At 50.7% G+C, this 18,237-nt stretch overlaps 1 protein-coding gene across 1 annotated transcript in view; it reads right to left on the reverse strand.

Moving 5' to 3' along the window:
- Positions 1-18,237, reverse strand: part of FAM117B (family with sequence similarity 117 member B) — a 425,002-nt gene that overhangs the window by 240,612 nt on the left and 166,153 nt on the right. Inside the window, exon 5 of the mRNA XM_085648964.1 lies at positions 4,585-4,731. Coding sequence (XP_085505090.1) covers positions 4,585-4,731 — 147 coding nt within the window. The remainder of the gene's footprint in view (positions 1-4,584; positions 4,732-18,237) is intronic.

Consider the following 18,237-nt stretch of genomic DNA (forward strand, 5'->3'; position numbering starts at 1 on the left):
GACAAGATATTTTTACAAGTCTCAGGTACGAGCATGGGAAGCGTTTTTGCACCGTCCCTAGCGAATCTCTATGTTCACAAATTCGAACAGAACTATGTCCTAAACGAAGCGAATCCCTTCCATGAGTCTATTAGACTCTGGAAGAGATATATCGATGATATCTTCGTGGTATGGCGGGGTGATCCAGAGTCTGTCAAGCAATTCCAAGGGTGGCTCAATACACGGAACACATTTTTAAAGTTCACTTTGGAGATGCACCAATCCAAGATAGCTTTCTTGGACCTATCAATCTTTGCAACAGGTACGGGTTTGGGTAGTGAGTTATACCGCAAACCCATGGCCCACAACTCGTTGCTTAAATACGACAGCCAGCATCCTAAAGCATTACGCGACAATCTGCCATATGGCCAATTTTTACGTCCGAGACGTAACTGTTCAACAACAGATCTCTACAAACATCATGCTAATGTCTTAACCGGCCAACTCTCGGCTAGGCTCTATCCTAAGAGGCTTGTCAAAAACGCACGCAAACGCGCCCTCAACAATCATAGAGAGGCTTTGTTAGAGAAAAGGATAGACAAACCACCATCAGGTCGTCTAACCTTTGTTAATACCTTCAGTACTCTGACAAATGGCATCCAGAAATGCATTCGGAAGAACTGGCGCTTTTTGAATACCTCAAAGACAAAGATTCCATTGCCATTATTTGCACGAGGACCCAATCTGAGGGACAGACTAGTACATACACGAATCAGTGAACAAGAACCGAGGAGAGTAGGCACTCTCTGGGACCTTCCACCAGTCCAGGGACATTTCTCGTGTGGCAACTGCGCAATATGCCCACAAACAAAACAATCCAAAACTTTAGATTTGGGTATGACCAGACCTTGGATCCAGAAGACCTATTCAAACTGCAATAGTGATAATCTCATCTACTTACTACAATGTCCATGCCATTTAAACTATGTTGGCATGACGACGCGTAAAGTTAAAATAAGGATGCTCGAACATAAAAGCACCTTTAGATGCAGAAAGGAAAACACGAGACTCACCAGGCATTTTGTGGAGCTCAATCACCAGGCAGACGATTTCTCCTGGACTGTGTTGGAGAAGCCCTTTATACCGTCCCATAACAGTGACAAGGCCAGATTTCTATTTATCAAAGAGCAACAGTGGGTTTTCAGACTCCATAGCGACACAAAAGGTCTGAACGATTCAATTCCATGGACTCTTTTGTAATCAGGCTGATGAATGAGCCATGATTTGATGAAGAGATTACATTGAGTCAGGCACATATCTCATGGGATGCATCATGATTTTCTGCAAAACAAAAGAGCTTTCATACAGACTCTGCATTCCCTAGCACTGCACTCAGAGTGTCCATATGTATAAATTAAATTATCTCTGTACATGGACTGTCTCATTCTCTATCGCTGTATTCAGGGTTCCCATATGAATGAGTATTTCTGTACATTCATTGTCTCATTCCGACCCTTTGATACAATTTTTGACATACTGAATGGGATATCTTTATAGATTCTAGCATTCACATCGCTAGTTTTTTGACTCTTTATTGAGCGGATATACCAGCACAGGGTCTATGAACTACCATTTCCGGGTAGGGTGACGAAATTCTGTAGTCATTATTCGTCATTACCCTGCGCTGTGGAGACACGCAGTACGTCGTGTCATGTGACTCGCCAACGCTTAAACTCTCGTCAGTTGCAGTCTCGGTACCTCCCACAAACTCAGGAGGGACCGAGGCACCGACGGAGAGGTGAGGATGACTGCGGGTAGACCTTTGAATGCTTTCCCATGTTTTTCCCTCTTTTTTAACGTAGTTGTCAAGTAACATAGTTACAAACAGAAAGAGGGTTTTCTTTGATATAACTGCAATAGCGTTTCCCCTTTTTTAACTTACATCTCTTTATTGCGGGACTTGCGCGCCTCGATACAATTGCCATTATGGACACATGATAGTGCGTGATATTCCCCTTTTAAGAACTGTAGATAGGTCGAAACGCTACCTAGTCAGCTTGAGATTGATGGTTACACGCATCTCTTGTTTGGAGTCACGACCGGCTATTCACTTACCGTTAAATGACGCTCGGTACGTTTGTAACACAATATACGACTTCGGCACCGAGTGATTCGTGCACATATAGTTACACACCATTTGCCTTGCAACCCCAAGAAATTATGGACTACCTTGGGGATACTACATAGGTAATTTAAGAACATCACGTCAGTATGATGCTGAACAAGCTAATAAGGCCTTTCCGACTAAGCAGTTTGTCATTACAAGATGCCGATAGCTGCGGCACATGTATAATCCTATGGGTGACTCTATTCAATTAAACTTCTGACTGGAACTCTGTCCTAAAATCGCTCTTTTTAACATGACAAGATATTCTATAAATCTTAGGCATTCATATGTCTGTGAAATGATGTGCCTTGTATGATTAATGCTTGCAGGGCGGGGTCTCCATTACCTGAGTTGGTTACCGGGTGAGGTGAGGTCAGACACTCACACAAGTAAGGCGAGTTGATGCTCTCCACATACAAGATACACTTAATGGTACTGTTATTGTGTACACTGAGAGACTTTTGAAAGTTATGAGAAACACTAGAACTGAACACAACCAATATATTAGATTTTACATGTCTGTATTTTCCTATTTTCTCCAACAGGAGTGAAATACACCCTACTTGTCGAGAGGTCGATTTGTATCAGGTTGTATTGTTGGACAACTTGTCACATTTTCTTTTCTTTTTATCACTTGCAGTAGCTATTATGTATTGGTCCTGAAGAAAGCCGGGAACACAATCCCTTCTGGCTGAAACTAGTTGACCCTTCTGTAATGCAACCTATTGGTTAAAAGTTGCCGCTACACGCCTTTTTAACCGGATTGGCATAGAGATATATATTAAACATAATTTCTCTTCTCCAACTCCCGTTTTAACTTTCACTTGCACTGCAACTTTGTACACTGTTTTCCATCGTTTGAAATACATATGGCCGCTCTTGGTCGATTTCTCTCTCCAACTTGCATTCTACTCTAATCTTGGCTACTACATCTGCCTCTTGGATTGGAGGAGTAGTAACAAGACTCAAGGATGACCAAGTGATGACACCGGCCTCTCTTGGCAGTTGATGGAAATCCTAATGTATTGTTTCTGTGTTCTGTTCTCTATATATTTACCTTGGTCTGTAGATCTCAGAAACACTCTATTGGCTGCTCTTTTTCTGTTCTAGTTTTCTCATTTTAGCTTCTATTTGCATGACCACCAGTTCATAGTTGTTTTTTCAAATGTAATGATACAGGGGATTTGAACTGTTGTTTTGGTCGTTAAACTGTTCCCTTAGACCCTTTTTCCTGTTGGAAGTTATTGTCGATGACTGTGGAAAATGTTCCTGATCCAGTCTGATGCCTGGGGAATATTCAAAAGGTAAGGAATCTCTGGTTAGAAGTCTCTATCTGAAGAGTCGGCTTGGTGATGGTGATAGAATAAAGTCTAGTGACAGGAGTGTGTGAAGGACCATGATGGAAAACACTAGGTATTCATTTTTTCTACATATACTTGTATTTTACTGGTACCTCCAAGTGTGGGGTAGTCTGAAAGGGAATGATAGAAGGGAAAGTTAAAAAGTATAACAGACAAGGTCTACAAGAGAAATCCTCTCATACCTGCCACAGAGTATCTGGTTAATAAATTGCAGAAAATTTACAGGCAGTTTAACCACTGGGAACTTGCCAAAGTAGGCACTAATGACCACATTTGGCATGCAAGAAGCACAACAGAGACCCCACAAACAAACCAATCCACTAGACCATTAAAGAGTTGAAAGCAAAAGAGTGAATAACATCTTAAAATTACTGTAGCAAGAAAGTAGCTCTAAAGGGTGGTTTAAAAGGCCAAACCAGCATCACAGGACTGGCTCAGAAATGAGAGGCTCACGGAGGAGGAGAATCATGTCTGCATTAACACATATCAGAGACAAAGTCACAATGTAAAAGTGGATGCAGCATGAAAAGAGGCCTTTAAGGATCAATGTAAGAAAAAGCATGAGAGTAGGAGGCACTAAAGTGTTGAGAGGAATTCTATGGGAACACCAGCAACGGATATTCAAAAGATCTGTAAAACTATATTATGTCTTGAGGGACAGAAACATTTCTGAAGACCCTGGGAAATCAGATGGTTGGTTACTTCTAGCCTGCTTATGTCAGTCAGTGTACATCTCTGAAGGGACACCAGCAGGACATGGGGCGGTGCTGAGAACAGATGCACAAAATCACTTTTTAAATGCCCAGCCCTGGGAGCACCTGACACGGAGATTAGCTCCCAATGATGGGCAGAATATACATATTGCATTTATTGTGTTGAATAGCCCAAAATGTTTGCTCATCGAGGTATATGAATTTACAGAATAACGGCATAAGGAGAAAGTGCGAACAATTAAATCCGCTCTTACCATTGTACTTGGAAGACATGGCAAAGTAGGTTTAGGTTTTTATATCCTTAAAATGAAATAGCTGGAAAACAAGAAACCCAAAACCAATAGGCATACTGCATGGACCTCACCATCAGCTGTTCCTCCTTGTCTCCAGTTTCCTTAGTTATGATCTCAATCTCTTGATTCAGCCCCTCCACGCTGTTTCGGAAACGTGATCCTGATGTCTTCGTGATGGGAATGGTCACAGGGATAAGGACACTCTTTGGGATTGGAGTCTAAAACCAAGAAAAAGAAATCACTCACTTTATTTTAAATTCCCTTGATTCATTTCTCATATTTCAAGACTTTTTGTTTTTTTTAACATACATCAGTAAGTTTTACTTTTAGTACTTTGATGCACCACTTTATTTTTTTTTAACCTTCATTTTCTTTGTTTACACACAGTAAAATCAACAGAGGGAGAGATTGTCAGGAAAAACTTTACAGTTGGGTGAGATCCAGGACAGAGTGCAAGATTATAAAAATAGTATGTTTACTACCACTCTACCAGTCAGACAGCACTGAGCTTATCATAAGAACATCAACAGGCATCCTCCTCAGTTGAACATCCACTAGTATCCGAGCCATGCTGATCGCTTAAGTGCACCTCGGGGTTTAAAAACACGTGAAATAACTCCTTCCAAGTCCCGAGTTACTCTTCTAGCTTCTCATCGCTCCTACTAGCTTTCATATGAACCTCCTCCGCCAGGGACCACTCACGCACATCCCTCATCAAGTCATCCAGAGAGGGGGAACGCTTCCCCATCCAGGTTATCGCCATCCTGTGCTTAGCTAGGACCAGGAGGAGTTGTAATAGTTTGTATTCCAATTTGCGTTTCTTGGGCTTTGTAACATGTCCGGGTAGACAATGTAGCAGGGTTGTCTGTGTACTCAGACCCACACCCCTTCTCACCATCTCCACCACCCCGGTCCAGAAGTTTACCTCGGGGCAGCCCCAGGCCAGGTGCAGGAAACTTGCACCGTGGGCACGCATCCGAGCGAGCAGGGTCGATGCAGCTCAGAACCATCGGGGTCATATATGCTCGATGTAAGTAGCTGAAATGTATCAACAAGAAGCGCGCATTGCAGGACACTGTGCGTGCGTTTATCGCTTTACAGTTTGGTTCAGTCAGGGGGTTCGTCTGGTCCCCTTCCCATGCCGAGTGGGCCCTAGGAGATCTCATAGTACTATATAAGAGGGAAATAAACAGACGACCAGAGCCACAGTCAAGCATTATGTCCAGTGTTTGCGTTGTTGGCGGGACATATGTATATGTGAGCCAAGTTGCTCTAGCCAGGTCTGAGAGTCCGGCATATTGAAGGAACTGGCCCCTAACCAGGCCGAAACAGTCACAAGCCTGCTTGTAGGATAGGAGTCTTGTTTGGGTACAGGTCCGGCAATACCAGACAACCCCCCTCCCTTCATGCTTGAAATGACATCCCATCCATCATTTTCCACACGGGGAGTTCCCTGTGGAATGGCGCTTGTTTTAATACGTGTTCTACGAACTATTGCTATACTTTTGCGGTCTGTTTGACCACGCACAGCATGCCACTAGCGACACCAGCACCCTCCATCAGAGGCCGTTTGGAGTCTATCCGGCGGAACTCTTCCTCTAAGAAGTCTTTTTTCCCCAATTGCCTCTCTCATCCAGCCACCGGGCCGCATGCTACAACTGAGCTGCATAGTAGTATAAATCCATCCTGGGAGCTTCACCTCCCCCGTCCTCATACCGCCGTATCAATGTATGCATGGCTACTCTGTTTCGACGGCCCGCCCAGAACAGAGATACCAACACTGTTCAATTGCTTGAATATACGCATGGGAATGTTACACAGAGTTCTGGAGCGTGTATAGGGACCACAGTAGTACCACCATCTTAGAGACCACCAGCCTACCCATAAGGGAGAGTGGCAGGGAGTTCCAAAAAGCCACTGATCTCTTGAGCGCTTCAACCACCCTGGACAACTTGAGGAGGAATTGCAAGTTGTGTGTCACCTGCACCCCATAATATCTGAAGTGTCCCATTTCAGTCCAAGATTCGGAAGCCGCCCCAGCGGCAATGCAGACAATTCATCCAAAGGGAAGAGCAAAGACTTGTGCTTATTTAGCCGTAAATCAGAGTACGCTCCAAAGTCTACCAGGAGCAGTATTAGCCTAGGTATCGCATTGTGAGGGGAGGAGATATAGAAGAGAGCATCATCCGCGTATAGTGAGATTACTTGCCAGCTCCCTCTAATATTTATGCCAAACTGCGAGTGGCTCAATGACCAGCGCGAAGAGCAGTGGTGATAGCAGGCAGCCTTGGCGCATTACCCGCCCCAGTGTCCAGATCTCAGACTGGCACGGGCCCACCCATACCCGAGCGCTCGGGTCAGTATAGAGAAGTTAAACCCATCTGCAAAACTGAGGGCAGAAACGAGAAGACCTCAACACTTCCTGTAGGTACCCTCAGTCAACGGTATCAAATGCTTTCTCAAGGTCCACGGCCACTAGGGCCAGTTCCTCTTTCAAGCCATGAACCTCATGAATGATGTGTGTTAAACACCTTATGCTCATGCCGTCTTGCAGCCGGGGATGAACCCATATTGAGCTTCATGTATCGAGAAGGGCATATATGGAGGCAGATGCCTAGCCAGTGCTTTACACAATATTTTATATCTTAAGTGATCATGGTTAATGGGCGATATGATGCAGGGTTCTGATTGTCACCCCCCCCCGTCCGTTTCCAGAGCATACAAATCTTCCCCTCCTGCACAGTTGGGAGTAAAACTCACTGCTCAAAAGCCTCCTCATACACCTGTAACAGAGGTTTGGCCAGCTTTTCCGAGGTTCGATAAAATTCTGGTGGAAATCAGTCCCCCCCCCCCCCTCCGGCACCTTGGCCCTGGGGAGCTCCCACAACACCTCTAGAATCTCATCTAGCGTCAATTGTGCATCCAATTCTTTCACCCTCTCTGGCGGGAGTTGAGTTTGCGCCAGTCCCTGCAGGAAGGGGACAAAGCAGTCCGCATAAACGGTAGAATCCGCTGTGTACACCTGCTGTAGGTGCAGTTTAAACTCTTCCAATAGGTCTACCCTGGTGTAAACCATGTCCCCAGTGGAGCCACGCAGGCAGGTCAGCAGAGGCAGAGCCTTCCCCCACCGTGATATCAAGGCCAGAAGGCGACCGGATTTATTCCCTTCGCCGTGAAGCCACTGGCGATAACGATGAGCGTATATTTATCCAGTCTGTCCCAGGTGTCACGGATTCATTCTCGAATCTCGCGCTCACAACTGTCGCCAGTAGGAAATGCTAAGTTACCCATCTAGGCTTCTGCAAATTTGTCTTGCCCTTCTCTTAATTCCCATTGCAGTAGGCGCCACACCACACATGTTATACCCATGGCCACACCCCTCAGCACTTTTAGTGCCTCCCACTCCGTGGCACAATTGGGGGTCACCCTCCAATTATGCGACATATAGTCTGTTATTGCCAGAAAAAACGTCTCCCTCCCCTCCTGATCTTCCAATATGTCAGGTGGCATCCTCCATCTCAGGGGTCCCTGTATGGAGGGATTCCATTGAGCAATGCAGCTTACCGGAGCATTGTGAGACAGGAATCTGGCCAAGTGGGTCACCTTCAACCCCGGAAAGGTGAGCAGCACAGACACCAGTGCCCCGTCTAATCTACTGTGCGTTGTGTATGGGCGAGTAGCACGTGAAAACCTTCTGGATTGGGTGCAGTTCCTGACCAGCATCGCGCATGCCCAGTTCCACCATTACAGCTCGCAGTTTTGTTTAGTCATTTGCGGTTTTGTACCGCCTCTAGGCAGGTGTCTTTCCAAGTCCTGATCTGGGATACAGTTAGAGTCCCTTAGCCACAGGAGTGGCACATCAAGATCTGAGGCTAAAAGGTCTAGTGTTGTCTGTTAAAGGCAGGCTAGTCTGTGTTTGGTGCATAAGTGTTCAGTATAGCAATACCTGGACCATCAAGGACGCTTAGTAGCCATGCACATCAGCCTCCATGAATATAGGGGTAAACTGGATCCCTGGGGCCATCCACACCAGGGTACCTCTAGCGTATGTTTAGTAGGAGGAGTGAAACATCTGACCCGCCGCTTTTTAGCCACTCTGGCGACCCCTGTATTATTTAAATGTGTCTCTTGTAAGCAGGTAATCAAGACAGTGCTGTTTTAAGAAGGAGAGTACGTTGTGGCACTTAGTGCATGTACCCCGACCGCGGACGTTCCAACTGAGGAACCTAACCTCCGCAGTCATACTGGCTCATCTTGTAATTCACACTGCGTGTAGATCTCCAGCCGCCATTAACAATCTCAACCCATCACGCTCTCCTCATGGTGCACACAACAAAGAGCAAACTGACTAACAAAACTTCCACCCACAGACAATATATGTGCAACCGCGCTATCGGTACTGCCCACCCCAAGCTCGTGCCAGGATGTGCACAGCTTCCCTATACGCCCAACTGGGGCTGCTAACAAGGCACTTCAGTGCAACAAGCCTCCCCGCTCAGCATCAGACCAGCAACTAGTTATAGGTACATAACTGACTCACAACAGTGCCATGCTATTGGGACCAGTCAAACGTGATTTACACTCTCACACATTGCATCTCGTCTTCTCCACTCGGCCACATGGCTCTCACTCACACTGAGGGCAGTCACATCTACCACCCCCACCACCCCCATTCGGGCAATCATTAAGCAGTGAGCAGATGTCAATGTACACAGGCAAAACGAAAACCAGTCACACGAACCATCCCTTAGCCCCCCTCGGGCCCGGGAGCCACCTCCATCAATGTTTCAGGAACAATGTTTACAAAGGGGTGCAATGACTGCGATTGATCGTCAGGATCCAATGTTATGGATGCAGTAGGAGAGCTCGGGCCTTCATCCCCCGATGCATCCAGCTGCATGGTACCGTCCACCCCCACAGTGACTCTCGCAGCTCCTGTGTGCCGTTGTCCCTCGTCACTGCCTGTCCAGTTTTGCTCTGTTTTCTTTTGTTTTAACGGGTGCCCCATCTCCTTCGATGACCATGATGTTCTAGCGAGGGGAGAGTGTCACCTCTTATCTGCAGCCATTCCCAGACCTCGCCCGAGGATACAAAGAAGTGTGCCCTGCGACAGGACTTTCAGCATAGCAGGATATAGGAGCATATATTGCAATTGTAGCTTCCATAGCTTCCTCTTGACCCCCAGAAAAGACTTCCTCAGTTCCTGTACCTGCCTGGTGTAGTCCAGGTAAACCGTGATTTCATTGTTCTCATAACAGAGAACTTTCTGTTCCCAGGCCACCCTTAGTATACAGTCTCTCTCACGATAATTCAACACTTTTGCTATGCTAGCTCTTGGCTGTGCACCAGGTTAGGGGCACGGCACCAGGGCCCTGTGCGCTCTCTCCACAACAAATACCTCTGAGAATCCCTGTGGGCGCAGCTGGGTGTGAATCCACTGCTCCAGGAATTGCTCCGCTGATCCCGGTTCCACTCGCTCAAGAAAGCCCAGCACTCGGATGTTGCTGCATCTTGTGCAGCCTCCACATCTTCGGCATAGTGCTTCAGGGCCTTCGTGGATGCAGACATCAGGACCACCTGTTTAAGCGCCGCTACATCTCTCTTCAGGTTTACGATGTCGCCCTCAGCCGTGGTCACCTTGTCCGCAATTTTTCTTAGGTCTGCCCTCACCAGATTTACATTTAGGGAGACAGTCTCAATCTGATTCTCTAATGCCTTCCTTGACCCCTGGATGGTGGCCAGTAGCTCTGCACGGAAGGTCTCTCCCTGCCCCTCACCTGCCTCCTCCTCCTCCTCTGCGTCTCCGGTTTGCCTCGTTATGTGTTGGGGCAGACGGCAGGGCATGGTATATCGTTTTATTGTGTGATTGTGTTGGTCCCGGATGTTTTCGCAGCCTTATCCTTTCCATCGTGGCGGTCTGCGGCACTAACCACTGCAGGGGACAGTGACCACGACCCACAGACCAGCTTCGGGGTGGCCCTCCAGGGACCCCTGGCACCAACCCCTTGCTTTGGTCTCGAAGTGAGCATGGAGACCTGCAGCTCTGCCTCCAGGCAGTGAGACCACCCACACCAGGCGCTCTCCCTCTGTCCAGCACCACCCACACCAGGCGAGTGTTCTTTCCGGGGGGGACCTCAAATTATCACAATCTCCCTGAGAGGATCTGCTCTCAACAAGCTTATCCTTTTGATGATAGGCCACAACAGACGCGGCCAGTACAGTTCTCAAGGGGTGTGCAGCAGGAGACCACCAACAGGGGATGTAGGACCGGCCCCCCATCAGATTATCATGCATAGTTTCAGACTCCCTGCCCGATACCTGAAGGAGCACCGCCGTGTCCACAGTCCTCACCCCAGGGGAGGGGATAGTTAGCCTCCTGACCAGAAGCGGCACAGGAGACGTGCAGCGAGGCCAGAACCCTCCACCAGCCGCAATCAGGCCGTAGACAGACCCGGGCGGTCCCTCGCCACGGCGCCAGTCACCGTCGCCTCAGTCGATGACAAGGCCATCGCTCGCCGGAGGCCTGTCCATGAGCGAGGCCCAGGTAAAACATCGTAGGCTGAGGGCTTCACTTACCACCTCAGCAGGCCGACCACGGCTCCCTCCAGCTGCGGCACCGCAGTCTCAAAGGCCGTGTCCCAGATCGAATTTGAGGCGCACGGCTGACTCAATCCATTATCGCCGCAGCAGCAGGCATCCGCCCTGGGATGCGGCCCGCGGCGCTCCCTCCTCCACAGCGAGGGAGGAGAGGGGCAACAGTCACAGATTCTCCAGCAGGTGGTATGGGCTCTGCGGGACAAGAGCACCCCTCCTGCAAAGACTCAACCTCCGTACCCGGCTCAAACCGCCGACGGCCCACCGAATAGCTTCGTGCACCGGATTCTCCCGCAGACCTGACCCACAGGTGAGAAGGCGACGAACAATGTGTCCGCAATGAGTCTGCACTGGTTCTAGGAGTAATGAGGTAGGATGAAACAGGTTACTTACCTGTAACTATAGTTCTCCAGCATTGGAATCTTTCATAGATTCACATGCTTAAATCATTCCCCGTCGTCGAGATGGGAGTCCCCGGTAATCAAAAAAAAATTGCCTCAATAGACAGACACATAAGGCCTGGGCCTTAAAATCTTTTATAACATATCTCTGTCTTTAATAAAAGACCCCATTAGATGATCCTATAGGGAAAGCAAGATGGCGGCCGCCTAGATGCTCGCGGAGGTGCTCTCCCGGAACCTCTAATCCTTACCTTGCTCCCGCTCGATGAACGGCCTGGGTGCTTGAGACTTCTTCCTCGCTTCTTCCGATCGACCCCGCCGCATCGTGATGGTAGCTGGATCCTCGCTGTGGAGTGAGGGGAAGAACAGGGGCTGGTGCTCACTCTACGAGACTTCTGCTCGCCGGTGTTTCGGTGCTCTGGACTGGTGGGCAGGACTCGCTAGGAAGCTGCCCCGACTGGTGCTCGGACTAGGTTACTGTACTGCCTGGGTGGCTGCCGGCTCGAGAATGCCGCAATGCCGCCAAAATCTGCAAAGAGCTTGAAGGACAAAGGAGAAGCGTCCGTTTCAGCTCTGAATAGATCTACCATACGAGCCCCTGCTGCCAGACTGGATGTGACCCTCGAGCAGTCTGGCTCAGGTAAGGCAGTAACTGCGCAAGTGGGGAAAAACAGATCGAGCAGTATTGGCACTATTAAAAGGAGGAATCAAGCCCCTAAAGCAAGCAAGACAGGGGGCTGGTGTGGAAGAAGGGACAGGGGCTCTTGACACCGACCCGCAATATACTGCACAGCCCTCAATAACGGATTTTTTTTACCAGCAAACACTCTGAGAACTGGCCATCTTTACCACTGGCAGGTAAAACAAGCATTTGCAATGCAATAGGTCTCGCATTTATAAGAGTTTGAGCTATTGGCATTGTAAAATTACAATGCCTTTTATTTATGTTTTGGTTTAACAAATAAAAGGCATTGTCATTAACAATGTCAGTAGCATAAACTCGCATAAAAGCAGTGTGGAGTGCAGCAGTGTGTGGAGTGCAGCAGTGTGCGGCGTGCAGCAGTGTGCGGCGTGCAGCAGTGTGCGGCGTGCAGCAGTGTGCGGCGTGCAGCACTGTTGCGTGCAGCAGTGTGCGGCGTGCAGCAGTGTGCGGCGTGCAGCAGTGTGCGGCGTGCAGCAGTGTGCGGCGTGCAGCAGTGTGAGGCATGCAGCAGTGTGAGGCATGCAGCAGTGTGAGGCATGCAGCAGTGTGAGGCATGCAGCAGTGTGAGGCATGCAGCAGTGTGAGGCATGCAGCAGTGTGAGGCATGCAGCACTGTGGTGTGCAGCAGTGTGCTGCGCGCAGCAGTGTCGTACAGCATGCAGCAGTGAGTAATACAGCAGTGAGTAATACAGCAGTGAGTAATGCAGCAGTGTGAGGGGTGAGGAGAGACACGTGTGGAGGGTGAGGAGAGACACGTGTGGAGGGTGAGGAGAGACACGTGTGGAGGGCGAGGAGAGACACGTGTGGAGGGTGAGGAGAGACACGTGTGGAGGGTGAGGAGGAGACGTGTGGAGGGTGAGGAGGAGACGTGTGGAGGGTGAGGAGGAGACGTGTGGAGCGTGAGGAGACGCATGTGGAGGGTGAGGAGGAGACGTGTGGAGCGTGAGGCGGAGGGTGAGGAGGAGACGCATGTGGAGGGTGAGGCGGAGGGTGAGGAGAGACGCATGTGGAGGGTGAGGCGGAGGGTGAGGAGAGACGTGTGGAGGGTGAGGAGAGACGTGTGGAGGGTGAGGAGAGACACGTGTGGAGGGTGAGGAGGAGACGTGTGGAGGGTGAGGAGAGACGTGTGGAGGGTGAGGAGAGACGTGTGGAGGGTGAGGAGAGACACGTGTGGAGGGTGAGGAGGAGACGTGTGGAGGGTGAGGAGGAGACGTGTGGAGGGTGAGGAGGAGACGTGTGGAGGGTGAGGAGGAGACGTGTGGAGGGTGAGGAGGAGACGTGTGGAGGGTGAGGAGGAGACGTGTGGAGGGTGAGGAGGAGACGTGTGGAGGGTGAGGAGGAGACGTGTGGAGGGTGAGGAGGAGACGTGTGGAGGGTGAGGAGGAGACGTGTGGAGGGTGAGGAGGAGACGTGTGGAGGGTGAGGAGGAGACGCATGTGGAGGGTGAGGCGGAGGGTGAGGAGAGACGCATGTGGAGGGTGAGGCGGAGGGTGAGGAGAGACACATTTGGAGGGTGAGGCGGAGGGTGAGGAGAGACGCATGTGGAGGGTGAGGCGGAGGGTGAGGAGGAGACGCATGTGGAGGGTGAGGCGGAGGGTGAGGAGGAGACGCATGTGGAGGGTGAGGCGGAGGGTGAGGAGGAGACGCATGTGGAGGGTGAGGCGGAGGGTGAGGAGGAGACGCATGTGGAGGGTGAGGCGGAGGGTGAGGAGAGACGCATGTGGAGGGTGAGGCGGAGGGTGAGGAGAGACGCATGTGGAGGGTGAGGCGGAGGGTGAGGAGAGACGCATGTGGAGGGTGAGGCGGAGGGTGAGGAGAGACGCATGTGGAGGGTGAGGCGGAGGGTGAGGAGAGACGCATGTGGAGGGTGAGGCGGAGGGTGAGGAGAGACGCATGTGGAGAGTGAGGCGGAGGGTGAGCAGAGACGCGCGTGGAGGGTGAGCAGAGACACGCGTGGAGGGTGAGCAGAGACACGCGTGGAGGGTGAGCAGAGACACGCGTGGAGGGTGAGCAGAGACACGCGTGGAGGGTGAGCAGAGACACGCGTGGAGGGTGAGCAGAGACACGCGTGGAGGGTGAGCAGAGACACGCGTGGAGGGTGAGCAGAGACACGCGTGGAGGGTGAGCAGAGACACGCGTGGAGGGTGAGCAGAGACACGCGTGGAGGGTGAGCAGAGACACGCGTGGAGGGTGAGCAGAGACACGCGTGGAGGGTGAGCAGAGACACGCGTGGAGGGTGAGCAGAGACACGCGTGGAGGGTGAGCAGAGACACGCGTGGAGGGTGAGCAGAGACACGCGTGGAGGGTGAGCAGAGACACGCGTGGAGGGTGAGCAGAGACACGCGTGGAGGGTGAGCAGAGACACGCGTGGAGGGTGAGCAGAGACACGCGTGGAGGGTGAGCAGAGACACGCGTGGAGGGTGAGCAGAGACACGCGTGGAGGGTGAGCAGAGACACGTGTGGAGGGTGAGGAGAGACACGTGTGGAGGGTGAGGAGAGACACGTGTGGAGGGTGAGGAGAGACACGTGTGGAGGGTGAGGAGAGACACGTGTGGAGGGTGAGGAGAGACACGTGTGGAGGGTGAGGAGAGGCACGTGTGGAGGGTGAGGAGAGGCACGTGTGGAGGGTGAGGAGAGGCACGTGTGGAGGGTGAGGAGAGGCACGTGGAGGGTGAGGAGAGGCACGTGGAGGGTGAGGAGAGGCACGTGGAGGGTGAGGAGAGGCACGTGGAGGGTGAGGAGAGGCACGTGGAGGGTGAGGAGAGGCACGTGGAGGGTGAGGAGAGGCACGTGGAGGGTGAGGAGAGGCACGTGGAGGGTGAGGAGAGGCACGTGGAGGGTGAGGAGAGGCACGTGGAGGGTGAGGAGAGGCACGTGGAGGGTGAGGAGAGGCACGTGGAGGGTGAGGAGAGGCACGTGGAGGGTGAGGAGAGGCACGTGGAGGGTGAGGAGAGGCACGTGGAGGGTGAGGAGAGGCACGTGGAGGGTGAGGAGAGACACGTGGAGGGTGAGGAGAGACGTGGAGGGTGAGGAGAGACGTGGAGGGTGAGGAGAGACGTGGAGGGTGAGGAGAGACGTGGAGGGTGAGGAGAGACGTGGAGGGTGAGGAGAGACGTGGAGGGTGAGGAGAGACGTGGAGGGTGAGGAGAGACACGTGGAGGGTGAGGAGAGACACGTAGAGGGTGAGGAGAGACACGTAGAGGGTGAGGAGGAGAGACACGTGGAGGGTGAGGAGGAGAGACACGTGGAGGGTGAGGAGGAGAGACACGTGGAGGGTGAGGAGGAGAGACACGTGGAGGGTGAGGAGGAGAGACACGTGGAGGGTGAGGAGAAACAGAGTTGGAGGGTGAGGAGAGACGGAGGTGGAGGGTGAGGAGAGACGGAGGTGGAGGGTGAGGAGAGACGGAGGTGGAGGGTGAGGAGAGACGGAGGTGGAGGGTGAGGAGAGACGGAGGTGGAGGGTGAGGAGAGACGGAGGTGGAGGGTGAGGAGAGACGGAGGTGGAGGGTGAGGAGAGACGGAGGTGGAGAGTGAGGAGAGACCGAGGTGGAGAGTGAGGAGAGACCGAGGTGGAGGGTAAGGAGAGACCGAGGTGGAGGGTAAGGAGAGACCGAGGTGGAGGGTAAGGAGAGACCGAGGTGGAGGGTAAGGAGAGACCGAGGTGGAGGGTAAGGAGAGACCGAGGTGGAGGGTAAGGAGAGACCGAGGTGGAAGGGAATCAGAAGTGGAGGAGAGAGAGAGGTGGAGGGTGAGGAGACAGTGGTGGAGAGGGGGGGAGGGGAGGATATCACTTTTACTTCCTCTCCTAGTGTAAGGTAACGCCCCCACCCCACAGGCCCTGCCGGGGCCGAGAGCAGATCACTGATCGCATCAGCCGTCACCCGAGACCCCTTTGTACTTGTTGGTAAATAGAGGTTCACTATCTGTTGATAATGGGATTCACTTGGGGGGCTGACTTACCTCCTCCACCCCCAGGGCCAACACTGAGAAGGCATCAGAGACCTATGCTGCAGTACTGCGAGAGAGAGGAAAGGGGGGCGGGCAGAGGAAGAGGAGTAGGGTGGGGTTAGAGAAGGGACAGGTGGGGAGAGAGAGAGAGGAGAGAAGGGACAGAGACAGAAAAGGAGCAAAAAAATAATTAGAGAGAGTAAAGAGGAGAGTTGGGGAAAATGAAAACATTACGAGAGAACATGTAGCAAAGAGGTGGAGAGAGAAGATGGGAGAGAGTAAGGACGCAGCCAAGAGATAGGGCAGAGACAAAAAGAATCGAAACAATACAAAAGTATTTTCCAAACTCGTAAATAACCACGGGCCAAACAACTGATCTGCAATGAAGCATCCGAATCCGGTATATCATGACGTTAACCATGCAATAAAAATAAATTAAAAAAAAATAAAAAAACACCCAAAAACACGTATACACCATGTTGACCCTTTTCCATGCAACGTATTCTAAAACGCCATTCTCATTCATACATTCACAGCAAACCTGTTCACAAGAGTGACAGAAAATGTGGTATTAGTGTTACATTTTTGTTTACATCCATACCCGCTCACTTATGCAATTAAAGGATTCATGACCACACGGTTAAACAAAACGTACTGATTGGCCTTGCCGTGAAGGAGAAACACGTGTTGACACACACTCCCGATCTGTGAAACGTTCACCCCACTTTCTCGGAATTGAAACCAGTGCATGTGTCCGACGAACTTCCTGCCGCTTATCTAAATGCACCAGTGGCAGAAGATAGTCACCATCTTGCAACAACACAATTAAAGGGAGGCATGTCTGTCTCTCCCCACCGCCACATGTCTCGGAGTCTTACTGTCTCATGCGAGATCTCCCTCTAGGAGACAGCTGACACCGACTCTTCCCCTGAGACAGTACGGGAGATGCGTGTGTGTGCATAGTGTGTGTGTCTATATGTATATATCTGTGTGTGTATGCATGTGTGTGTTTGTAGGTGTATATGTTTGTGTATGCATGTGTGTGTGTGTTGGTGTGCAAGTATGGGTATGTCATTGTGTTCATTTGTCTTCATGGATGTGTACACATATGTGTGTGTATACCTATGTCTGTGTATGCATGTTTGTGTGTATGTATGTGTTTAACTATGTTGGTGTGCGTGCTTGTTTGTGTGTGTATGTGGGGTTGGTGTGTTGGTGTGCATGTATATGCATGTCTGTGTGTGTATATGTTCATATGTGTGTGTTAATGCAGGTGTGTGTTTTTATGTGTACATAGTTGTGTATGCATGTGATCAGAGGGAAGAGTGCACTTGAGGGCAAAGAGGAAAACATACAGGGAAGAGTGTGTGAGGGCGGAGAGAAAAATACAGAGGGAAAAGCATGTGAGGGCGGAGAGAAAAATACAGAGGGAAGAGTCCATGTGAGGGTGAAGAGAAAAATAGAGAGGGAAGAGCTCATGTGAGCTCATGTGAGAACAAAGCGAAAAATACAGGAGGGTAGGGCGCATGTTAGACCGGAGATAAAAACAGAGGGAAGAGAGCATGTGAGAGCAGAGAGAAAAATATAGAGAGAAGAACACATGCGAGGGCAGAGAAAAAAAATACAGAGTGAAGAGCACATGTGAGAGCATAGAGAAAAAATGCAGAGGAAAGAGTACATGTGAGGGAAGAGAGACAAATACAGAGGGAATAGCATGTGTGAGGAAAGAGAAAAATGGAGAGGGAAAAGCACATGTGAGGGCAGAGTGAAAATACAGAGGGAATAGCACATGTGAGACCAGAGAGAAAAACAGAGGGAAGAGCATATGTGAGGACAAAGAGAACAAGTACAGGCTATGCCAAGCGAAAGTGATCGCGTTTGCGATCAAACATCAAAGCGGCGAAAGTGAAAGTAATCGAGCAGAGCATCAAAGGGCTGGGTGAGAAGGGAGGGGGAATGCAAGGGTCAAAGCGGCTAAAGTGAAAGTAATCGAGCAGAGCATCAAAGGGCTGGGTGAGAAGGGAGGGGGGAACGCAAGGAGCAGAGGAGCAGCTGTGCACGTGCACGCCATCGTGCAC

The sequence above is a fragment of the Triturus cristatus genome, chromosome 3_2 (assembly GCF_964204655.1).
Source record: "Triturus cristatus chromosome 3_2, aTriCri1.1, whole genome shotgun sequence".
NCBI lineage: Eukaryota > Metazoa > Chordata > Amphibia > Caudata > Salamandridae > Triturus > Triturus cristatus.